Source organism: Salvelinus alpinus, chromosome 2 (assembly GCF_045679555.1).
Source record: "Salvelinus alpinus chromosome 2, SLU_Salpinus.1, whole genome shotgun sequence".
Lineage (NCBI taxonomy): Eukaryota > Metazoa > Chordata > Actinopteri > Salmoniformes > Salmonidae > Salvelinus > Salvelinus alpinus.
This window is the reverse complement of record NC_092087.1, coordinates 9,275,315-9,301,794: the sequence shown is the minus strand read 5'-3', so window position 1 is coordinate 9,301,794 and position 26,480 is coordinate 9,275,315. Positions and strand designations below refer to the sequence as shown.

At 40.3% G+C, this 26,480-nt stretch overlaps 1 protein-coding gene and 1 long non-coding RNA gene across 2 annotated transcripts in view; both read right to left on the bottom strand.

The window, feature by feature from the left end:
- The window catches only part of LOC139553459 (integrin alpha-7-like), a 77,220-nt gene extending 74,230 nt beyond the window's left edge, over nucleotides 1–2,990 (bottom strand). The window contains exon 1 of the mRNA XM_071365802.1: nucleotides 2,172–2,990. Coding sequence (XP_071221903.1) covers nucleotides 2,172–2,377 — 206 coding nt within the window. The 5' untranslated portion in view covers nucleotides 2,378–2,990. The remainder of the gene's footprint in view (nucleotides 1–2,171) is intronic.
- An 18,614-nt stretch (nucleotides 2,991–21,604) lies between these two features.
- LOC139553458 (uncharacterized) lies at nucleotides 21,605–22,457 on the bottom strand. The gene is made up of 2 exons (XR_011670657.1): nucleotides 22,316–22,457; nucleotides 21,605–22,080 (listed from the first exon to the last, which is right to left on the bottom strand). It is a non-coding gene; the product is annotated as an uncharacterized lncRNA (long non-coding RNA).
- Between the last annotated feature and the right edge of the window lie 4,023 nt (nucleotides 22,458–26,480).

Sequence of the window (26,480 nt, the reverse complement as noted above, 5' to 3'; positions counted from 1 at the left end):
TCAACGCTACAGTCTCTCTCTCCTCTTCTCCAGATCTACCTGATGATTCAACGCTACAGTCTCTCTCTCCTCTTCTCCAGATCTACCTGCGGATTCAACGCTACAGTCTCTCTCTCCTCTTCTCCAGATCTACCTGATGATTCAACGCTACAGTCTCTCTCTCCTCTTCTCCAGATCTACCTTCTGATTCAACGCTACAGTCTCTCTCTCCTCTTCTCCAGATCTACCTTCTGATTCAACGCTACAGTCTCTCTCTCTTCTTCTCCAGATCTACCTTCTGATTCAACGCTACAGTCTCTCTCTCCTCCTCTCCAGATCTACCTGCGGATTCAACGCTACAGTCTCTCTCTCCTCTTCTCCAGATCTACCTTCTGATTCAACGCTACAGTCTCTCTCTCTTCTTCTCCAGATCTACCTTCTGATTCAACGCTACAGTCTCTCTCTCCTCTTCTCCAGATCTACCTTCTGATTCAACGCTACAGTCTCTCTCTCCTCTTCTCCAGATCTACCTTCTGATTCAACGCTACAGTCTCTCTCTCCTCTTCTCCAGATCTACCTTCTGATTCAACGCTACAGTCTCTCTCTCCTCTTCTCCAGATCTACCTGATGATTCAACGCTACAGTCTCTCTCTCCCCTTCTCCAGATCTACCTTCTGATTCAACGCTACAGTCTCTCTCTCCTCTTCTTCAGATCTACCTGCGGATTCAACGCTACAGTCTCTCTCTCCTCTTCTCCAGATCTACCTTCTGATTCAACGCTACAGTCTCTCTCTCCTCTTCTCCAGATCTACCTGATGATTCAACGCTACAGTCTCTCTCTCCTCTTCTCCAGATCTACCTGATGATTCAACGCTACAGTCTCTCTCTCCTCTTCTCCAGATCTACCTGATGATTCAACGCTACAGTCTCTCTCTCCTCTTCTCCAGATCTACCTTCTGATTCAACGCTACAGTCTCTCTCTCCTCTTCTCCAGATCTACCTTCTGATTCAACGCTACAGTCTCTCTCTCCTCTTCTCCAGATCTACCTTCTGATTCAACGCTACAGTCTCTCTCTCCTCTTCTCCAGATCTACCTGCGGATTCAACGCTACAGTCTCTCTCTCCTCTTCTCCAGATCTACCTGATGATTCAACGCTACAGTCTCTCTCTCCTCTTCTCCAGATATACCTTCTGATTCAACGCTACAGTCTCTCTCTCCTCTTCTCCAGATCTACCTTCTGATTCAACGCTACAGTCTCTCTCTCCTCTTCTCCAGATCTACCTTCTGATTCAACGCTACAGTCTCTCTCTCCTCTTCTCCAGATCTACCTGCGGATTCAACGCTACAGTCTCTCTCTCCTCTTCTCCAGATCTACCTGATGATTCAACGCTACAGTCTCTCTCTCCTCTTCTCCAGATATACCTGCGGATTCAACGCTACAGTCTCTCTCTCCTCTTCTCCAGATCTACCTTCTGATTCAACGCTACAGTCTCTCTCTCCTCTTCTCCAGATCTACCTGCGGATTCAACGCTACAGTCTCTCTCTCGCTCTCTCTCTAGTCAGTCTCACGCCTGCCTAACACCTTATCCCACATGAAAAGTGTTACAGGGTGCTCTCTGTACACACATACACGTGATTATTATTATACACACACAGTACACACACACCCATAATGAAACTACTGATTCCAGTGCTTCTAAATGATATCAATACCTGAATGACTGAAGCCAAGGACTGCATGATGCAATCAGTTCAATGTAGAAATGCTGATTTACTGCTTCCGTTTTACTCAATCAGTACGGTCCTGTATTAGTGCCTCAGTTTAACTCAATCAGTACGGTCCTGTATTACTGCTTCCGTTTTACTCAATCAGTACGGTCCTGTATTACTGCTTCCGTTTAACTCAATCAGTACGGGCCTGTATTAGTGCTTCCGTTTTACTCAATCAGTACGGTCCTGTATTAGTGCCTCAGTTTAACTCAGTCAGTACGGTCCTGTATTACTACTTCAGTTTTACTCAATCAGTACGGTCCTGTATTACTGCTTCAAAGACGTGAAGTGGAAATAGATTCATGCATATTGTATGTGTATAAAGGATTTAGAAAATGTACAAAATATACCAATATGTACGTTAAAACACACACACAAACGTTGCTATTCGTGCTACTGTATGCGGCTGTAGTCGACTTACCAACTGTGTGGTTCTGGGGTGAGTTGCTGGTGAAGTGCTACAGAAAATCCAAAAAAGCTCCCTTTCTCCCCCTCCTTGATCAGAGTCATGCTAGTATCCAGGTTGAACCCTGCGACCGTCAGGGAATACAGGGAGAGAAGGAGCAAAGGGATAGGAAGACACCAGGGCTGTGAAAGAGAAACTCCATGTACCACGTGTGGTGCCATGGTCCTAGAGAATGAGCAGGTCCCTCAGCAGAGCAGAGCAGGTCCCTCAGCAGAGCAGAACAGGTCCCTCAGCAGAGCAGAGCAGGTCCCTCAGCAGAGCAGAACAGGTCCCTCAGCAGAGCAGAGCAGGTCCCTCAGCAGAGCAGAGCAGGTCCCTCAGCAGAGCAGAACAGGTCCCTCAGCAGAGCAGAACAAGTCCTTCAGCAGAGCAGAGCAGATCCCTCAGCAGAGCAGAGCAGGTCCCTCAGCAGAGCAGAACAGGTCCCTCAGCAGAGCAAAGCAAGTCCCAGTTCAGTTACAGATGAATGAAGAGTTGTATAATTATTGTTTTTAAATTGATGAGCAGCAAAAAGAGAATGGGTATCTGCTGTTTGAATCTCCTGGATTGGTATATTTCCCTTGTTTCCTTCTCTCCTTCTCTCTCTCTCCTCCTCCGTTTTCTGCTGTCAGTCTGCAGAGCAGCCTGAGAAAATGTGGCTGTGTCAGAGTTACTGTAGCTTGTGTGTGAGAGTGTGTGTGTGTGAGGTGTGTGTGCATCCCCCTCCTCTGCTGTGTGACAGAGAGAGACAGAGGACAAGTGCCTTGAATAGCCCACTCCTCCCCTACCCTACTCTTTCAATCTCTCTCTCTCTCTCCCATCCTGCTCTCTCTCTCTCTCTCTCTCCCATCCTGCTCTCTCTCTCTCTCTCTCCCATCCTGCTCTCTCTCTCTCCCATCCTGCTCTCTCTCTCTCAGCTGACATCAACACTTAAGGGACTGCTGCCAAAATACCAAGCTGAGTTGTCAAGATACTTGGACTCAGTTGAATAGGAAAAGACTGAAAAGAAAGTAGGAGAGTTTTTTAATCTATTAAACTCACAGTGTTTAAAAGGCATTTTTTCCCCCTCTGCAGTAACTGTAACAGGTGTCTGGTTATCTGAGAAGAAAAGAAGGGGGAACATGATATTTAGAAAACATTGAAGATACCTCTGGCAGGAGAACACGGCTGATCAATAATCAAACATTGAAGATACCTCTGGCAGGAGAACACGGCTGATCAATAATCAAACATTGAAGATACCTCTGGCAGGAGAACACGGCTGATCAATAATCAAACATTGAAGATACCTCTGGTAGGAGAACACGGCTGATCAATAATCAAACATTGAAGATACCTCTGGCAGGAGAACATGGTTGATCAATAATGGAACATTGAAGATACCTCAGGCAGGAGAACACGGTTGATCAATAATCAAACATTGAAGATACCTCTGGCAGGAGAACACGGTTGATCAATAATCAAACATTGAAGATACCTCTGGCAGGAGAACACGGTTGATCAATAATCAAACATTGAAGATACCTCTGGTAGGAGAACACGGTTGATCAATAATCAAACATTGAAGATACCTCTGGTAGGAGAACACGGTTGATCAATAATCAAACATTGAAGATACCTCTGGCAGGAGAACACGGCTGATCAATAATCAAACATTGAAGATACCTCTGGCAGGAGAACACGGCTGATCAATAATCAAACATTGAAGATACCTCTGGCAGGAGAACACGGCTGATCAATAATCAAACATTGAAGATACCTCTGGCAGGAGAACACGGTTGATCAATAATCAACTGAAGGTCTTCTTTCTTCTTCTCCTTTACAGAGAACATTCTGGGCCGGAATCCCATCACTTCCAGTAATTCAGAATTAGAAAAAGAAAATGGCATTTAAAAAATAAGGAAATTAGCTGTAGATAGCTGCTAGCCGAAAAATATAATTGAAGATAGCTGTTAGCTGCTGGAGAAACATGGTTATCAATAAAGTTTTATAAAAGTTGTTTTTTCTTTCAGAGATCTGGAATCTGGGCTGGAGTCCAGTGATCTGGAATGGACCTCACTGACAACAGTGCAAAGTAATATGCACAGTGACCCACGATATGTAAGGACAAACCTGTGAGGGGATCAAGCGGAGAGTAACAGAAGTATCTGTGCTGTGGCATGAAAATGTGACCCAGAATTACAGGAAAACAACATTTTTTATCAATTTTAGAATAAGGTTGTAATGTAACAAAATGTGGAAAAGGGGAAGGGGTCTGAATACTTTCCCCGAATGCACTACCTGCTCTGCCACACCAAAGTCCCTGTGTCCAGTCACTCATGCCCTCACAGCATTGTCCAGTCACTCATGCCCTCACAGCATTGTCCAGTCACTCATGCCCTCACAGCATTGTCCAGTCACTCATGCCCTCACAGCATTGTCCAGTCACTCATGCCCTCACAGCATTGTCCAGTCACTCATGCCCTCACAGCAGTGTCCAGTCACTCATGCCCTCACAGCAGTGTCCAGTCACTCATGCCCTCACAGCAGTGTCCAGTCACTCATGCCCTCACAGCAGTGTCCAGTCACTCATGCCCTCACAGCATTGTCCAGTCACTCATGCCCTCACAGCAGTGTCCAGTCACTCATGCCCTCACAGCAGTGTCCAGTCACTCATGCCCTCACATCATTGTCCAGTCACTCATGCCCTCACAGCATTGTCCAGTCACTCATGCCCTCACAGCATTGTCCAGTCACTCATGCCCTCACAGCATTGTCCACAATTGTGGGAATGTTGTTGTATCCGGCCAGCCACAGCTGTTCTGATTGGACCAGCTGATTCCTGTCCTCCTGTCACTAACCTGACGTAGCAGGCGTAAATTAAACACCTGGAACTAGATGCCTCTACATGCTAGTCTTGACAAGAAGGGGAGGTTCTCTTCTGCACAGTTCAACCAATCCAGAAAAGGTGGGGGAGGAGTTAAGATGGAATGTCGCCTCGGTCAAAATCATCAACAAAAAAAACATCTTTCCATTTCCCTTGAAAACCAGAACAAAACTCCTTCCCACCAAAACAGGCTGAAAAACAACTCTTACACTAAAAGGGCATTATCATAATTTTCACAATTTCCCAACCTCATAGTGTGGAAATATAAAACATGGGGAAAATCACACATTTTTGACTGAACTGAGCCTTTCAGTTCGGACAGAGCGGCACAAACGGATTCCAAGGGGCCATGAGATCCAGAATATGAAATTAGGAAGTAGGTCCTTTTTTGCAAGGTATGTTTTATTACTTGCAAGTATTTCATACTTCATTTTTGTTCATATTGTTTTAGTAAAGAAATACAATACTATCAAAGTCTATATTTTCCTTATCTGAAAATAAACTGTATACTGTGACAGACTGCAGTGGTCAATGTCCACTACTCGCTGATGATTCAATGAGTGATCTGGATCAGTCTTAGATGCTTGCACTTGCTCAGCTCTCAACGCTGAGAATATCACCCTCATGTGAACTGCTTGGCATCACAAGCCAGGGGAACTCCCACATAGTGGAATAAAGCAAGCATGAGGGCCTGGTCATGGGGGCCTGGCCATGGGGGTCTGGCCATGAGGGCCTGGCCATGGGGGCCTGGCCATGAGGGCCTGGCCATGGGGGCCTGGCCATGGGGGCCTGGCCATGGGGGCCTGCACTGAGCTGTTGGCTGGCTGGCGCTGAAGCACCTGCTCTTGTTGCCCTCTGCTGCTCCGAGGTGGTGTAGGAAGGGAGAAACACAGCCATGTATCAGGGTATATCAGGGGTATGCCAGTAGGTTACCTTTTAGACGCCAAAGGAGTCAACAGACATAAATCAAGTCAAGCCTGCAGGTAGGTCTTTCTGTAATGCAGAATGGTAAACGTTCTAAATCTTGAATTATCCAGTATGGTTCTTCATTAACTCACAATGATGTAAACGTTGAATAGGTTTATATTTACATTTACATTTAAGTCATTTAGCAGACGCTCTTATCCAGAGCGACTTACAAATTGGTGCATTCACCTTATGATATCCAGTGGAACAACCACTTTACAATAGTGCATCTAACTCTTTTAAGGGGGGGGGGGTTAGAAGGATTACTTTATCCTATCCTAGGTATTCCTTAAAGAGGTGGGGTTTCAGGTGTCTCCGGAAGGTGGTGATTGACTCCGCTGACCTGGCGTCGTGAGGGAGTTTGTTCCACCATTGGGGTGCCAGAGCAGCGAACAGTTTTGACTGGGCTGAGTGGGAACTGTACTTCCTCAGAGGTAGGGAGGCGAGCAGGCCAGAGGTGGATGAACGCAGTGCCCTTGTTTGGGTGTAGGGCCTGATCAGAGCCTGAAGGTACGGAGGTGCCGTTCCCCTCACAGCTCCGTAGGCAAGCACCATGGTCTTGTAGCGGATGCGAGCTTCAACTGGAAGCCAGTGGAGAGAGCGGAGGAGCGGGGTGACGTGAGAGAACTTGGGAAAGTTGAACACCAGACGGGCTGCGGCGTTCTGGATGAGTTGTAGGGGTTTAATGGCACAGGCAGGGAGCCCAGCCAACAGCGAGTTGCAGTAATCCAGACGGGAGATGACAAGTGCCTGGATTAGGACCTGCGCCGCTTCCTGCGTGAGGCAGGGTCGTACTCTGCGAATGTTGTAGAGCATGAACCTACAGGAACGGGTCACCGCCTTGATATTAGTTGAGAACGACAGGGTGTTGTCCAGGATCACGCCAAGGTTCTTAGCACTCTGGGAGGAGGACACAATGGAGTTGTCAACCGTGATGGCGAGATCATGGAACGGGCAGTCCTTCCCCGGGAGGAAGAGCAGCTCCGTCTTGCCGAGGTTCAGCTTGAGGTGGTGATCCGTCATCCACACTGATATGTCTGCCAGACATGCAGAGATGCGATTCACCACCTGGTTATCAGAGGGGGGAAAGGAGAAGATTAATTGTGTGTCGTCTGCATAGCAATGATAGGAGAGACCATGTGAGGATATGACAGAGCCAAGTGACTTGGTGTATAGCGAGAATAGGAGAGGGCCTAGAACAGAGCCCTGGGGGACACCAGTGGTGAGAGCACGTGGTGCGGAGACAGATTCTCGCCACGCCACCTGGTAGGAGCGACCTGTCAGGTAGGACGCAATCCAAGCGTGGGCCGCGCCGGAGATGCCCAGCTCGGAGAGGGTGGAGAGGAGGATCTGATGGTTCACAGTATCAAAGGCAGCCGATAGGTCTAGAAGGATGAGAGCAGAGGAGAGAGAGTTAGCTTTAGCAGTGCGGAGCGCCTCCGTGACACAGAGAAGAGCAGTCTCAGTTGAATGACTAGTCTTGAAACCTGACTGATTTGGATCAAGAAGGTCATTCTGAGAGAGATAGCAGGAGAGCTGGCCAAGGACGGCACGTTCAAGAGTTTTGGAGAGAAAAGAAAGAAGGGATACTGGTCTGTAGTTGTTGACATCGGAGGGATCGAGTGTAGGTTTTTTCAGAAGGGGTGCAACTCTCGCTCTCTTGAAGACGGAAGGGACGTAGCCAGCGGTCAAGGATGAGTTGATGAGCGAGGTGAGGTAAGGGAGAAGGTCTCCGGAAATGGTCTGGAGAAGAGAGGAGGGGATAGGGTCAAGCGGGCAGGTTGTTGGGCGGCCGGCCGTCACAAGACGCGAGATTTCATCTGGAGAGAGAGGGGAGAAAGAGGTCAAAGCACAGGGTAGGGCAGTGTGAGCAGAACCAGCGGTGTCGTTTGACTTAGCAAACGAGGATCGGATGTCGTCGACCTTCTTTTCAAAATGGTTGACGAAGTCATCAGCAGAGAGGGAGGAGGGGGGAGGAGGGGGAGGAGGATTCAGGAGGGAGGAGAAGGTGGCAAAGAGCTTCCTAGGGTTAGAGGCAGATGCTTGGAATTTAGAGTGGTAGAAATTGGCTTTAGCAGCAGAGACAGAAGTGGAGAATGTAGAGAGGAGGGAGTGAAAGGATGCCAGGTCCGCAGGGAGGCGAGTTTTCCTCCATTTCCGCTCGGCTGCCCGGAGCCCTGTTCTGTGAGCTCGCAATGAGTCGTCGAGCCACGGAGCAGGAGGGGAGGACCGAGCCGGCCTGGAGGATAGGGGACATAGAGAGTCAAAGGATGCAGAAAGGGAGGAGAGGAGGGTTGAGGAGGCAGAATCAGGAGATAGGTTGGAGAAGGTTTGAGCAGAGGGAAGAGATGATAGGATGGAAGAGGAGAGAGTAGCGGGGGAGAGAGAGCGAAGGTTGGGACGGCGCGATACCATCCGAGTAGGGGCAGTGTGGGAAGTGTTGGATGAGAGCGAGAGGGAAAAAGGATACAAGGTAGTGGTCGGAGACTTGGAGGGGAGTTGCAATGAGATTAGTGGAAGAACAGCATCTAGTAAAGATGAGGTCAAGCGTATTGCCTGCCTTGTGAGTAGGGGGGGAAGGTGAGAGGGTGAGGTCAAAAGAGGAGAGGAGTGGAAAGAAGGAGGCAGAGAGGAATGAGTCAAAGGTAGACGTGAACGTCTTATATGTACGTGCTTATATGTACAAGTCAATGTACTAACGGTTGAGTAGTTTGTATCTACTGGTCAAAAACAAAGCAGTTGGAGCTTAAATAGCTGTTTTTTTCTCCTATTCACTACACTGAGGTTTCTTGATGAAGCACGGATTACCTCCATCAAGTTCTTTGGCCAAGATGTTGACCTGGGGGCCCCGTTTTCACATAGCGTCTCACAGTAGGAGTGCTGATCTAAGATCAGTTTTGCCCTTTTTTAGTTCCATAATGAAAATGAAGATTGTAATGGGCAAATTCTAGATCAGCACACCTAGGAATTAATGCCATTCACAGCTCTACAAAATCTGTTTCAGACAGCGTCCTCTCTGATCATTATAGATAATCATCAGGGCTTGTATTATCTTCCATTTTCTTATTCAGTATTTATTTGGACACTTTAAAAAAAAAACTTCCTGCTCCTGAATAAAAACAAATTCTCCGAAAATAGGACGGAATCAATCTGGGAGGCCTGCATGGCATCAATAGCCTTCCCTATTGTTTTCCTCATATCAATCAAGCCTGTGTTAACAAATCAAATGTAGTATTTCTATTAGCATAATACAAATACTACTAATATAATAATTTACTTAGTGCATACTGTACACCAAAAAAACATAACTATGGACAAAAAGACACACACACTAACTCCTTTAAATAGAATGGTATCTTTAAGCAGAATGGTATCCTTTAAACAGAATGGTATCTTTAAGCAGAATGGTATCCTTTAAACAGAATGGTATCCTTTAAACAGAATGGTATCTTTAAGCAGAATGGTATCCTTTAAGCAGAATGGTATCCTTTAAACAGAATGTTATCCTTTAAACAGAATGGTATCTTTAAACAGAATGGTATCCTTTAAACAGAATGGTATCTTTAAAACAGAATGGTATCTTTAAACAGAATGGTATCCTGTAAACAAAATGGTATCCTTTAAAACAGAATGGTATCTTTAAACAGAATGGTATCTTTTAAACAGAATGGTATCTTTAAAACAGAATGGTATCTTTAAACAGAATGGTATCTTTAAAACAGAATGGTATCCTTTAAACAGAATGGTATCTTTAAAACAGAATGGTATCTTTAAAACAGAATGGTATCTTTAAAACAGAATGGTATCTTTAAAACAGAATGGTATCCTTTAAACAGAATGGTATCTTTAAACAGAATGGTATCTTTAAACAGAATGGTATCTTTAAACAGAATGGTATCTTTAAAACAGAATGGTATCTTTAAAACAGAATGGTATCTTTAAACAGAATGGTATCTTTAAACAGAATGGTATCTTTAAACAGAATGGTATCTTTAAAACAGAATGGTATCCTTTAAACAGAATGGTATCTTTAAACAGAATGGTATCTTTAAAACAGAATGGTATCTTTAAAACAGAATGGTATCTTTAAACAGAATGGTATCCTGTAAACAGAATGGTATCCTTTAAACAGAATGGTATCTTTTAAACAGAATGGTATCTTTAAAACAGAATGGTATCTTTAAACAGAATGGTATCTTTAAAACAGAATGGTATCCTTTAAACAGAATGGTATCTTTAAAACAGAATGGTATCTTTAAAACAGAATGGTATCTTTAAACAGAATGGTATCTTTAAACAGAATGGTATCTTTAAACAGAATGGTATCTTTTAAACAGAATGGTATCTTTAAAACAGAATGGTATCTTTAAACAGAATGGTATCTTTAAAACAGAATGGTATCCTTTAAACAGAATGGTATCTTTAAAACAGAATGGTATCTTTAAAACAGAATGGTATCTTTAAAACAGAATGGTATCTTTAAAACAGAATGGTATCCTTTAAACAGAATGGTATCTTTAAACAGAATGGTATCTTTAAACAGAATGGTATCTTTAAACAGAATGGTATCTTTAAACAGAATGGTATCTTTAAAACAGAATGGTATCTTTAAAACAGAATGGTATCTTTAAACAGAATGGTATCTTTAAACAGAATGGTATCTTTAAACAGAATGGTATCTTTAAAACAGAATGGTATCCTTTAAACAGAATGGTATCTTTAAACAGAATGGTATCTTTAAAACAGAATGGTATCTTTAAAACAGAATGGTATCTTTAAAACAGAATGGTATCTTTAAAACAGAATGGTATCTTTAAAACAGAATGGTATCCTGTAAACAGAATGGTATCCTTTAAACAGAATGGTATCTTTAAACAGAATGGTATCTTTAAACAGAATGGTATCTTTAAAACAGAATGGTATCTTTAAAACAGAATGGTATCCTGTAAACAGAATGGTATCCTGTAAACAGAATGGTATCTTTAAAACAGAATGGTATCTTTAAAACAGAATGGTATCCTGTAAACAGAATGGTATCCTGTAAACAGAATGGTATCCTTTAAACAGAATGGTATCCTGTAAACAGAATGGTATCTTTAAAACAGAATGGTATCTTTAAACAGAATGGTATCCTTTAAACAGAATGGTATCCTGTAAACAGAATGGTATCCTGTAAACAGAATGGTATCTTTAAAACAGAATGGTATCTTTAAAACAGAATGGTATCCTGTAAACAGAATGGTATCCTTTAAACAGAATGGTATCCTGTAAACAGAATGGTATCTTTAAAACAGAATGGTATCCTGTAAACAGAATGGTATCCTTTAAACAGAATGGTATCCTGTAAACAGAATGGTATCTTTAAAACAGAATGGTATCTTTAAACAGAATGGTATCCTTTAAACAGAATGGTATCCTGTAAACAGAATGGTATCCTGTAAACAGAATGGTATCTTTAAAACAGAATGGTATCTTTAAAACAGAATGGTATCCTGTAAACAGAATGGTATCCTGTAAACAGAATGGTATCCTTTAAACAGAATGGTATCCTGTAAACGGAATGGTATCCTGTAAACAGAATGGTATCCTGTAAACAGAATGGTATCTTTAAACAGAATGGTATCCTTTAAACAGAATGGTATCCTGTAAACAGAATGGTATCCTTTAAAACAGAATGGTATCCTTTAAACAGAATGGTATCCTGTAAACAGAATGGTATCCTGTAAACAGAATGGTATCCTGTAAACAGAATGGTATCCTTTAAACAGAATGGTATCCTTTAAACAGAATGGTATCTTTAAAACAGAATGGTATCTTTAAACAGAATGGTATCCTTTAAACAGAATGGTATCCTGTAAACAGAATGGTATCCTTTAAAACAGAATGGTATCCTTTAAACAGAATGGTATCCTTTAAACAGAATGGTATCCTGTAAACGGAATGGTATCCTGTAAACAGAATGGTATCCTGTAAACAGAATGGTATCTTTAAACAGAATGGTATCCTTTAAACAGAATGGTATCCTTTAAAACAGAATGGTATCCTTTAAACAGAATGGTATCCTTTAAACAGAATGGTATCCTGTAAACAGAATGGTATCCTTTAAAACAGAATGGTATCCTTTAAACAGAATGGTATCCTGTAAACAGAATGGTATCCTGTAAACAGAATGGTATCTTTAAAACAGAATGGTATCCTTTAAACAGAATGGTATCCTGTAAACAGAATGGTATCCTTTAAACAGAATGGTATCCGTTAAACAGAATGGTATTCTTTAAACAGAATGGTATCCTGTAAACAGAATGGTATCCTTTAAACAGAATGGTATCTTTAAACAGAATGGTATCCTGTAAACAGAATGGTATCCTTTAAACAGAATGGTATCCTGTAAACAGAATGGTATCCTTTAAACAGAATGGTATCCTTTAAAACAGAATGGTATCTTTAAAACAGAATGGTATCTTTAAACAGAATGGTATCCTGTAAACAGAATGGTATCCTTTAAACAGAATGGTATCCGTTAAACAGAATGGTATTCTTTAAACAGAATGGTATTCTTTAAACAGAATGGTATCCTTTAAACAGAATGGTATCCTGTAAACAGAATGGTATCCTTAAACAGAATGGTATCCTGTAAACAGAATGGTATTCTTTAAACAGAATGGTATCCTTTAAACAGAATGGTATCTTTAAAACAGAATGGTATCTTTAAAACAGAATGGTATCCTGTAAACAGAATGGTATCCTTTAAACAGAATGGTATCCTGTAAACAGAATGGTATCTTTAAAACAGAATGGTATCCTTTAAACAGAATGGTATCCTGTAAACAGAATGGTATCCTGTAAACAGAATGGTATCTTTAAAACAGAATGGTATCTTTAAAACAGAATGGTATCCTGTAAACAGAATGGTATCCTGTAAACAGAATGGTATCCTTTAAACAGAATGGTATCCTGTAAACGGAATGGTATCCTGTAAACAGAATGGTATCCTGTAAACAGAATGGTATCTTTAAACAGAATGGTATCCTTTAAACAGAATGGTATCCTGTAAACAGAATGGTATCCTTTAAAACAGAATGGTATCCTTTAAACAGAATGGTATCCTGTAAACAGAATGGTATCCTGTAAACAGAATGGTATCCTGTAAACAGAATGGTATCCTTTAAACAGAATGGTATCCTGTAAACAGAATGGTATCCTGTAAACAGAATGGTATCTTTAAAACAGAATGGTATCCTGTAAACAGAATGGTATCCTTTAAACAGAATGGTATCCTGTAAACAGAATGGTATCCTGTAAACAGAATGGTATCCTTTAAACAGAATGGTATCCTGTAAACAGAATGGTATCCTTTAAAACAGAATGGTATCCTTTAAACAGAATGGTATCCTGTAAACAGAATGGTATCCTGTAAACAGAATGGTATCCTGTAAACAGAATGGTATCCTTTAAACAGAATGGTATCCTGTAAACAGAATGGTATCCTTTAAAACAGAATGGTATCCTTTAAACAGAATGGTATCCTGTAAACAGAATGGTATCCTGTAAACAGAATGGTATCTTTAAAACAGAATGGTATCCTTTAAACAGAATGGTATCCTGTAAACAGAATGGTATCCTTTAAACAGAATGGTATCCTTTAAAACAGAATGGTATCTTTAAAACAGAATGGTATCCTGTAAACAGAATGGTATCCTTTAAACAGAATGGTATCCGTTAAACAGAATGGTATTCTTTAAACAGAATGGTATCTTTAAACAGAATGGTATCTTTAAACAGAATGGTATCTTTAAGCAGAATGGTATCTTTAAACAGAATGGTATCTTTAAACAGAATGGTATCTTTAAACAGAATGGTATCTTTAAGCAGAATGGTATCTTTAAACAGAATGGTATCCTTTAAACAGAATGGTATTCTTTAAACAGAATGGTATTCTTTAAACAGAATGGTATCTTTAAAACAGAATGGTATCCTTTAAACAGAATGGTATCCTGTAAACAGAATGGTATTCTTTAAACAGAATGGTATTCTTTAAACAGAATGGTATCCTTTAAACAGAATGGTATCCTTTAAACAGAATGGTATCCTGTAAACAGAATGGTATCCTTTAAACAGAATGGTATCCGTTAAACAGAATGGTATTCTTTAAACAGAATGGTATCCTTTAAACAGAATGGTATCCTTTAAACAGAATGGTATTCTTTAAACAGAATGGTATCCTTTAAACAGAATGGTATCCTTTAAACAGAATGGTATCCTTTAAACAGAATGGTATCCTGTAAACAGAATGGTATCCTTTAAACAGAATGGTATCCTTTAAACAGAATGGTATCCTTTAAACAGAATGGTATCCTGTAAACAGAATGGTATCTTTAAAACAGAATGGTATCCTTTAAACAGAATGGTATCCTGTAAACAGAATGGTATCTTTAAAACAGAATGGTATCTTTAAACAGAATGGTATCTTTAAACAGAATGGTATCCTTTAAACAGAATGGTATCCTTTAAACAGAATGGTATCCGTTAAACAGAATGGTATTCTTTAAACAGAATGGTATCTTTAAAACAGAATGGTATTCTTTAAACAGAATGGTATCCTTTAAACAGAATGGTATCCGTTAAACAGAATGGTATCCTTTAAACAGAATGGTATCCTTTAAACAGAATGGTATCCTTTAAACAGAATGGTATCCGTTAAACAGAATGGTATTCTTTAAACAGAATGGTATCCTTTAAACAGAATGGTATCCTGTAAACAGAATGGTATCTTTAAACAGAATGTTATCCTTTAAACAGAATGGTATCCGTTAAACAGAATGGTATTCTTTAAACAGAATGGTATCCTTTAAACAGAATGGTATCCTTTAAACAGAATGTTATCCTTTAAACAGAATGGTATCCGTTAAACAGAATGGTATTCTTTAAACAGAATGGTATCCTGTAAACAGAATGGTATCCTTTAAACAGAATGTTATCCTTTAAACAGAATGGTATCCTTTAAACAGAATGGTATCCGTTAAACAGAATGGTATCCTTTAAACAGAATGGTATCCGTTAAACAGAATGGTATTCTTTAAACAGAATGGTATCCTTTAAACAGAATGGTATCCTTTAAACAGAATGGTATCCGTTAAACAGAATGGTATTCTTTAAACAGAATGGTATCCTTTAAACAGAATGGTATCCTTTAAACAGAATGGTATCCTTTAAACAGAATGGTATTCTTTAAACAGAATGGTATCTTTAAACAGAATGGTATCCTTTAAACAGAATGGTATTCTTTAAACAGAATGGTATCCTTTAAACAGAATGGTATCCTTTAAACAGAATGGTATTCTTTAAACAGAATGGTATCTTTAAACAGAATGGTATCCTTTTAAACAGAATGGTATTCTTTAAACAGAATGGTATCCTTTAAACAGAATGGTATCCTTTAAACAGAATGGTATTCTTTAAACAGAATGGTATCTTTAAAACAGAATGGTATCCTGTAAACAGAATGGTATCCTTTAAACAGAATGGTATCCTTTAAACAGAATGGTATCCTTTAAACAGAATGGTATCCTTTAAACAGAATGGTATTCTTTAAACAGAATGGTATCCTTTAAACAGAATGGTATCCTTTAAACAGAATGGTATTCTTTAAACAGAATGGTATCTTTAAAACAGAATGGTATCCTGTAAACAGAATGGTATCCTTTAAACAGAATGGTATCCTTTAAACAGAATGGTATCCTTTAAACAGAATGGTATTCTTTAAAACAGAATGGTATCCTGTAAACAGAATGGTATCCTTTAAACAGAATGGTATCCTTTAAACAGAATGGTATTCTTTAAACAGAATGGTATCTTTAAAACAGAATGGTATCCTGTAAACAGAATGGTATCCTTTAAACAGAATGGTATCCTTTAAACAGAATGGTATCCTGTAAACAGAATGGTATCCTTTAAACAGAATGGTATCCTTTAAACAGAATGGTATCCTTTAAACAGAATGGTATTCTTTAAACAGAATGGTATTCTTTAAACAGAATGGTATCCTTTAAACAGAATGGTATCCTTTAAACAGAATGGTATCCTTTAAACAGAATGGTATCCGTTAAACAGAATGGTATCCTTTAAACAGAATGGTATCCTTTAAACAGAATGGTATCCGTTAAACAGAATGGTATCCTTTAAACAGAATGGTATCCTGTAAACAGAATGGTATCCTTTAAACAGAATGGTATCCGTTAAACAGAATGGTATTCTTTAAACAGAATGGTATCCTTTAAACAGAATGGTATCCTTTAAACAGAATGGTATTCTTTAAACAGAATGGTATCCTTTAAACAGAATGGTATCCTTTAAACAGAATGGTATTCTTTAAACAGAATGGTATCCTTTAAACAGAATGGTATCCTTTAAACAGAATGGTATCCTTTAAACAGAATGGTATCCTTTAAACAGAATGGTATCCTTTAAACAGAATGGTATTCTTTAAACAGAATGGTATCCTTTAAACAGAATGGTATTCTTTAAACAGAATGGTATCCTTTAAACAGAATGGTATCCTTTAAACAGAATGGTATTCTTTAAACAGAATGGTATCCTTTAAACAGAATGGTATCCTTTAAACAGAATGGTATTCTTTAAACAGAATGGTATCCTTTAAACAGAATGGTATCCTTTAAACAGAATGGTATTCTTTAAACAGAATGGTATCCGTTAAACAGAATGGTATCCTTTAAACAGAATGGTATCCTGTAAACAGAATGGTATCCTTTAAACAGAATGGTATCCGTTAAACAGAATGGTATCCTTTAAACAGAATGGTATCTTTAAACAGAAGGGTATCTTTAAACAGAATGGTATCCTTTAAACAGAATGGTATTCTTTAAACAGAATGGTATCCGTTAAACAGAATGGTATCCTTTAAACAGAATGGTATCCTGTAAACAGAATGGTATCCTTTAAACAGAATGGTATCCGTTAAACAGAATGGTATCCTTTAAACAGAATGGTATCCTTTAAACAGAATGGTATTCTTTAAACAGAATGGTATCCTTTAAACAGAATGGTATCCGTTAAACAGAATGGTATCCTTTAAACAGAATGGTATTCTTTAAACAGAATGGTATCCTTTAAACAGAATGGTATTCTTTAAACAGAATGGTATCCTTTAAACAGAATGGTATTCTTTAAACAGAATGGTATTCTTTAAACAGAATGGTATCCTTTAAACAGAATGGTATCTTTAAACAGAATGGTATCTTTAAAACAGAATGGTATCCTTTAAACAGAATGGTATCCTGTAAACAGAATGGTATCCTTTAAACAGAATGGTATCCTTTAAACAGAATGGTATCCTGTAAACAGAATGGTATCCTTTAAACAGAATGGTATTCTTTAAACAGAATGGTATCCTTTAAACAGAATGGTATCCGTTAAACAGAATGGTATCCTGTAAACAGAATGGTATCCTTTAAACAGAATGGTATCCGTTAAACAGAATGGTATTCTTTAAACAGAATGGTATCCTTTAAACAGAATGGTATCCTTTAAACAGAAGGGTATCCGTTAAACAGAATGCTATCCATAAACTGCAAAAGATGCTGGGACTAAAAATAAATAAAGAGGAGATCAAAGGAATGGCTAGTCAGTGAGTTTGAGAAAATATCTTTAATGGCAGCTTGGGCTCAGAGCCCAGAATGTGTGAAGAAAGTACGGTAGGTGGTAGAGGTGAAACAAAAGTTAACAGCAAGATCTCCTGTGGCAGCCTCTGTGTGTGTGTGTCAGAGGAGGCTGGTGAGGGGAGAACAGCTCATAATAATGGCCATTCCGCTCCAGCTATTACCACGAGCCTATTCTCCACAATTAAGGTACCACCAGCCTCCTGTGGTGTGTGTGTGTGTGTGTGTGTGTGTGGCAACGCACATGCTCCACCCACCTGAGGATCTGTCTTTTTTCAGCCATCTATTTCCTGTGTTTGGTGCAAAATCCACTTGTCACTTAAATCTCGCTGGATTGAATACTTTCATACTCTTGCTTGTGCCTGTCATTTTTCCTGTTTTCTATTTTTATGTGTTTATCCTTTATTTAACAAGTCAGTTAAGAACAAATTCTTATTTACAATCAAGGCCTAACCCAGACAATGCTGGGCCAATTGTGCGCCGCCCTATGGGACTAACCCAATCCCGGCCGGTTGTGATACAGCCAGGTATTGAACAAGGGTCTGTAGTGACGCCTCTTGCACTGAGATGCAGTGTCTTAGACCGCTGCGCCACTTGGGAGACCACTCGGGAACGTTTAGGACCTTGGAAACAATGACTTGTCAAATACATTCCGGTAATGGCTGAATTGGGAATTGAACAAAGTAATAATTTAATAGAGTTAAATGTTTACATATTAGAATGAAAATGAAAAACTTCCGAAAGTCTGTGGAAAAAGTACCCAACTGTCATACTTGAGTAAAAGTAAAGATACCTTAATAGAAAATCACTCAAGTAAAAGTGAAAGTCACCCAGTAAAATATGAATTGAGTAAAAGTCTAAAAGTATTTGGTTTAAAATATACTTAAGGATCAAAAGTAAATGTAATTGCTAAAATACAGTGACAAAATATTCACTTGACTTTTTCCACATTTTGTTGCGTTACAGCCTGAATTTAAAATTGATTAAATTATGATTTTTTTGGTCACTGGCCTACACACAATACCAAATAATGTCAAAGTGGAATTATGTTTATCAAAAATGTTAATAATTAATAAACAATTTAAATCTGAAATGTCTTGCTCGGCAATGAAAAGCCAACTGGCATTTACTCCTGAGGTGCTAAACTATTTCCCCCTCTATAACCACTGTGATTATTATTTGACCCTGATGGTCACCTATGAACGTTTAAATGTCTTGAAGAACGATCTGGCCTAAATTTCGGTACTCTTTTATAATCTTCACCAGCACAGCCAGAAGAAGACTGGCCACCCCTCAGAGCCTGGCTCCTCTCTAGGTTTCTTCCTAGGTTCCTGCCTTTCTAGGGAGTTTTTCCTAGCCACTGTGCTTCTACATCTGCATTGCCTGCTCTCTGGTGTTTTAGGCTGGGTTTCTGTACAAGCACTTTGTGACATCTGCTGATGTAAAAAGGCCTTTACAGATAACTTTGATTGAGTCAATAAATATTAAACCCCTTTGGTATGGCAAGCCTAAATAAGTTCAGAAGTAAAAATGTGCTTAACAAGTCACATAATAACTTGCATGGACTCAGTGTGCAATAATAGTGTTTAACATGATTTTTGAATGACTACAATCGAGCAGTGAATTTGAAACACAGATTCAACCACAAAGCCCAATGCCTCGCAAAGAAGGGCAGCTATTGGTAGATGGGTAAAAAAAAGAATTGAATATCCCTATACACTTTGGATGATGTATCAATACACCCAGTCCTTCCTAACTCAGTTGCCGGAGAGGAAAGAAACCACTCAGGGATTTCACTATGAGGCCAATGTTGACTTTAAAACAGTTAGAGTTTAATGGCTGTAATAGGAGATAACTGAGGATGATCAACAACATTGTAGATACTCCACAATAACAAAAAATATTCCAAAACATGCATCCTATTTGCAACAAGGCACTAAAGTAATACTACAAAAATTGTGGCAAAGCAATTCCTGAATACAAAGTGTTACGTTTAGGACAAATCTGTAATGACCGACGCTGGAGAGGAGAAGCAGGTACGGGAAGTCAACATTTAATCAGGAACAGACAGGTAACAAAACTGGAAGTGTCAGCAAACAACATCAAATGACAATTAATGCTGAAGCAGGGAACAGAGCAGGGAACCAGACAGATATAGAGGAGGTAATGACAGAGGTGATTGAGTCCAGGTGAGTCCAATAATCGCTGATGCGTGTGACGGGGTGGAAGGCAGGTGTGCGTAATGATGGTGGCAGGAGTGCGTAATCTTGGGGAGCCTGGTGCTTTCGAGCGCCAGGGAGGGGGAACGGGAGCAGGAGTGAAAAAATCTAATGCAACACATTACTGAGTACCACTCTCCATATTTTCAAGCATAGTGGTGGCTGCATCCTGTTATGGGTATGCTTGTATTCGTTAAGGACTGAGGAGTTTTTCAAGATAAAAATGTTTACATAATGGAGCTAAGCACAGGCAAAATCCTAGAGGAAAACCTGGTTCAGTCTGACTTCCACCCAGTGGTGACTTGTCATTCAGGGCATGTTTTGGGCCACACCTGTTTGGCCCCACCTGTTCCCCCCCCCCCTGTTTTACATGTTATTTGGCATTAATACGTGTCACTTATCAGTTTGCTAACAATGTAAAAAAAACAACAACATTGAGTTAATAAAGCCGCATACAAACATGGTCTATTTTTTGCTTTCTTGAGTAAAGGCAGCTCCAAAATGCAGGTGTTTCTCATGGGGACACTACGTCACCTCAAAATCTACGGGGAGAGCTCGAAAATTCAAACCCCTTGGATGCTGCCATATAGTTAAATTTGGAGTGCCCAACCAAGAAGGCTCAAGGTCATTGGCCACAGATAAAATTACGTCAAATCACGTTATATCTACAGTAGCTTTGATTGGACAGACATCATACTATCAAAATCTTAGCTAGCAGTCATCATCATGAATCAAGTCTACAATCTCCTGGCAAATCCCTTTTAATCCTTGTCACATGAAGAGAAATAATGAATGGAAATTACAGATAAAACTTATCGGTGATCATCGGTCATTTACATTTACATTTAAGTCATTTAGCAGACGCTCTTATCCAGAGCGACTTACAAATTATTGGACATAAACATTACACAACAAGTTGGAAATCGCAAATTCAACAATGAGTGGTTTGGAAGGAATCAGTGTGTAATTGCAATCATTGCAAAGCAATCACTAGCATGCTCTTCAGTGGAGTGGATGTCTGGTCCAAGTCTGGGTTTAACACATGCGCTGGATTCACCTTACCGTGAAGTGTCCAATTTGTAAGTCGCTCTGGATAAGAGCGTCTGCTAAATGACTTAAATGTAAATGTAAATGTAAGTGCTTACTTACAAGCCCTTAACCAACAATGCAGTTCAAGAAATAGACTTAAGAAAATATTTACTAAATAAAGTTTTTTTTTAAATGGAATAAAAAGTAACAAAATAAAATAACAATAACGAGGCTATATACAGGGGGTACCGGTATAAAGCGTTTCACATTCTCTACTGGTTGAAATTAAGTCTCTCATTTTATGAAATACTACACCTATCCTGTGTTTGTCAGATCAATGCAGATGAAGGAAATTAAATGTTGAGATGAACCAGTTTTACAGTATTTACATGATGCATAGGAAGTGTAGTGTACTGTTGATTTTTAATTTATATTTCTGTATATATGAATTACAAATCAGCCTTTAACTAGTTAAACCATGTTTCTAGTATATTGCATAGTTACAATGTGTAACCATTGATGTCCCAGGACCAAGATTGGTAAACACTGTTGAAGTGTATCATTGTAATACATACATGCAGACACAGCATCATTCAAAGACTGGAATTTGATACTCCTGGTATTGGATATGACTGAAAAATGATCTCACAGACATTCACACCTGAACTGCACCTTTATTTGCCAAGGTAGAGTACATGATCAGTGAATATATTAAAAAGTACAGACTACAATGTGGGCATCCTTGGTACAAAGTTATATTATATTCTACTCAACCATAGGCTTCATTAGTGTCATTCAGGCTGTTTTGAAGTTGATACAACTGGCTATGAAAGATGAGGTTCATAGCTAGGTTCTGAACTAATATGCATACCAAACGTTTTAGGGTCCATACACAGATCGGCTAGCTACACATCCATAGGCATACAGGTATTTTTTATCCTCCACTGCACAATAAGCAAAAAAATAGTTAGCTAGCTACATTACTTCATCGGCATTGCATGGCAAATATCAGCAAGGCAATCTTACAAAATTGTACATTCAATTTGCAGTAAATGCTTTAGCTAGCTTGATTCTTTACATCCACTGTTTCACAAGACAACTGCCTGGTTTGCTGGTTGTTTCAGGAGTCCCTAAAACATTAAACAACCATAATTACAAGTTCATAATCATGTCACAACACACATAAAGCTAGCCAGCTAACGTTAGCTGTCTAATGTTAGCTAGTCAGCTAGTTTGCTAAATCGCGATTTTCGTAAATTACCTTTTGACAGAAAAAATATGCATAATCGTTTGTCTCTACATTAACATATTCCTCTGAACTGTACATTTTTTTGCATATTTCGTTATGATGTTATAATCACTTACATTTATAACATCCATCCTAGTATTTTTGTCAGCCATCTTTGCTAAAGAAAGTCTCCATCCTTGCGTCCCATAGCGTCTAATTCGTCATGGAAACCACTCGATATGATTGGTCATCGCCCAGCGGTCGCCGCTGATGATTTGCTTAAAGTTGGGAAAAGTTTATCTTTTCACCTCCTCCCACGCCACCTTCGCGCCGTGCAACGGTCCCCCGCCCTCTCCGCTTCTCACCGCTTTCCTTCCATTGAAAATGAATAGGTAGCGGTGTGTCAGCGTGCGGCACAATGTGCTAGTGGACACGGGGCATTAGACCGATGTCGGGAGCTATAATTCAGTCAATATCTGATGCATTGTTTTTTTTTTTTTTATCTAAAAGTTTGGAGTATCTTCATCCATTGTCCAACTGTTGCATTAGAATTGTTGCTAGTGACACCGCCACCCAACACAAGAACTCATTAGCAGTCTGGGTGACTCACTTCAAGGAGAAATACTATTTTAGATGGTAGACAGTACTTAAAAAGCCAGGGTCGTTTTTCTCTGCTACCTTTTTTTAGCCCTCACCACTCTGTACCACAGACAGCACTATTACAGTATTGAGTAATGACTGAGGCAGGCGACAGAGAGGAGGTGGAGGTTCATAGGTACTATATATGAATTGGATTACTGGTTAGCCACACTCATATCCCATGCTGTGTAAACAGCAGGTGTGGACTAACAGTGAAATGCTTACTTATGGGCCCTTCCCAACAATACAGAGAGAAAGAAAAATACATTATAGAAACATAATAACACAATAAATAAACGAAAGATAACTTGGTTAAATGCACAGGCAACCAGTACTGAGTTGATGATAACTTGGTTAAATACACAGGCTACCAGTACTGAGTTGATGGTTAAATACACAGGCTACCAGTATTGAGTTGATGATAACTTGGCTAAATGCACAGGGTACCAGTACCGAGCTGATGATAACTTGGCAAAAAAAAAAAATATATGTATATTTTTATTTAACCTTTATTTAACCAGGTAGGCTAGTTGAGAACAAGTTCTCATTTGCAACTGCGACCTGGCCAAGATAAAGCATAGCAGTGTGAACAGACAACAACACAGAGTTACACATGGAGTAAACAATAAACAAGTCAATAACATGGTAGAAAAAAAGAGAATCTATATACAATGTGTGCAAAAGGCATGAGGAGGTAGGCAATAAATCGAATAATTACAATTTAGCAGATTAACACTGGAGTGATAAATCATCAGATGATCATGTGCAAGTAGAGATACTGGTGTGCAAAAGAGCAGAAAAGTAAATAAATAAAAGCAGTATGGGGGGTGAGGTAGGTAAATTGGGTGGGCTATATACCGATGGACTATGTACAGCTGCAGCGATCGGTTAGCTGCTCGGATAGCAGATGTTTAAAGTTGTTGAGGGAGATAAAAGTCTCCAACTTCAGAGATTTTTGCAATTCGTTCCAGTCGCAGGCAGCAGAGAACTGGAAGGAAAGGCGTCCAAATGAGGTTTTGGCTTTAGGGATGATCAGTGAGATACACCTGCTGGAGCGCGTGCTACGGGTGGGTGTTGCCATCGTGACCAGTGAACTGAGATAAGGCGGCACTTTACCTAGCATAGCCTTGTAGATGACCTGGAGCCAGTGGGTCTGACGACGAACATGTAGCGAGGGCCAGCCGACTAGGGCATACAGGTCGCAGTGGTGGGTCGTATAAGGTGCTTTAGTAACAAAACGGATGGCACTGTGATAAACTGCATCCAGTTTGCTGAGTAGAGTATTGGAAGCTATTTTGTAGATGACATCGCCGAAGTCGAGGATCGGTAGGATAGTCAGTTTTACTAGGGTAAGTTTGGCGGCGTGAGTGAAGGAGGCTTTGTTGCGAAATAGAAAGCCGACTCTAGATTTAATTTTGGATTGGAGATGTTTGATATGAGTCTGGAAGGAGAGTTTGCAGTCTAGCCAGACACCTAGGTACTTATAGATGTCCACATATTCTAGGTCGGAATCGTCCAGGGTGGTGATGCTAGTCGGGCGTGCGGGTGCAGGCAGCGAACGGTTGAAAAGCATGCATTTGGTTTTACTAGCGTTTAAGAGCAGTTGGAGGCCACGGAAGGAGTGTTGTATGGCATTGAAGCTCGTTTGGAGGTTAGATAGCACAGTGTCCAAGGAAGGGCCAGAAGTATACAGAATGGTGTCGTCTGCGTAGAGGTGGATCAGGGAATCGCCCGCAGCAAGAGCAACATCATTGATATATACAGAGAAAAGAGTCGGCCCGAGAATTGAACCCTGTGGTACCCCCATAGAGACTGCCAGAGGACCGGACAACATGCCCTCCGATTTGACACACTGAACTCTGTCTGCAAAGTAGTTGGTGAACCAGGCAAGGCAGTCATTAGAAAAACCGAGGCTACTGAGTCTGCCGATAAGAATATGGTGATTGACAGAGTCGAAAGCCTTGGCCAGGTCGATGAAGACGGCTGCACAGTACTGTCTTTTATCGATGCCGGTTAATGCACAGGATACCAGTACCGAGTTGATGTGCAGGGGTGTGAGGTAATTGAGGTAGATATGTGCATATAGGTATGGATAAACTGACTAGGCAACAGGATAGACAATCAAAAGTAGGAGCAGCATATGTGATGAGTCAAAAGAGATGTTCAGAGTCCTGTTGGTTCCAGACTTTGTTCTCTTTGCTACCGCACGGCAAGCGGTACCGGTGCACCGTCTATGACTTGAGATCCTCAGATCCTCAAAAAAATTCTACAGCTGCACCACTGAGAGCGCCTTGACTGGCTGCAACACCGCTTGGTATGGAAACTGCTTGTTCATCCGACCGCAAGGTGCTACAGATGGTGATGAGTACGGCCCAGTACATCAGTAGAGCCGAGCTCCCTGCCATCCAGGACCTCTATACCAGGCTGTGTCAGAGGAAGGCCTTAAAACTTGTCAAAGACTCCAGCCACCCAAGTCATGGACTGTTGTCTCTGCTACCTCATGGCAAGCGGTACCGATCCACCAAGTCTGGAACCAACGAGACCCTGAACAGCTTCTACCCCCAAGCCATAAGACTGCTAAATAGTTAGTCTGGGTAGCTATTGGTTAACGATTTAACTATCTGCCTTGACCCGTTTTGCACAAACTCTTTTAACACATCACATACTCTGCTGCTACTGTTCACTATCTGTCACTTTATTCCTAGTTATATGTACATGTAACAGGGTTGGTTATGTTTCCACTTGCCTCTAAAGAAATGTGTATTTGATGTTCAAGCATTCTTATTGGTTAGTTCAACTCTGATGACAATAAGGGGTGTTGTGATTGGCCCCGCCTGCAGATAGGGGGAGATCGCGAAGGTCAGGTCTTCCCAGTATGAAAATGTGATGCAAGGGGTAGGTCACGTTCTGAATACTGTTTTCTATTTTACAATGTGTACAAGTTTGCTGTACGTTACTGATTTTATACATGTGTGGGTATATGGTACCTGTTAGGGATTGAGGGGCTTTCTGGGATGTGCTTTGGCATATGATTGCTGTAAATAATTGTGTTAGCTAGCATACACCGATGTCATGGTCACATAAGCCACGGCTAACACAGTTGTCTTCATGCTACAGATTTTGCCATCGAAAGCCATCAACACTGTTAAGCCCTGCACAACTAACGTGCTGTTTCCCATTTAACAACAGCAGCAGAAATAAATGATGCTCAACTGGGACCACTGGCCGAAGTGATTTATTATGAGAAAACACAACGCATGGAGAGTACATTATACATCTGTTACATACATATCTACCTCAATTACAGCGTACCCCTGCACATCGACTCAATACTGGTACCCCGTGTATAGAGCCAAGTTATAGTTACTGAATGTGTATCTATTATTACTTTCATTATTACATGTTTTACTTTTCTATTATTTTCTTTCTCTCTGCTTTGTTGGGAAGGGCCGTAAGTAAGCATTTCACTGTTACTCCACACCTGTTGTTTACAAAGCATGTGATGTTTTCACATGGGCAGAGGCAGGACCATTGAGGCCTTCCACCATGCTTCTGTAACAGTACTCTTCTTGCGTTGTGTACAATCAATCATCGACACGAACTCCAACTTGTAGCACCAGTCATGGAGATTTATTCTGATAGAAACAGCACAAAATTTCACGT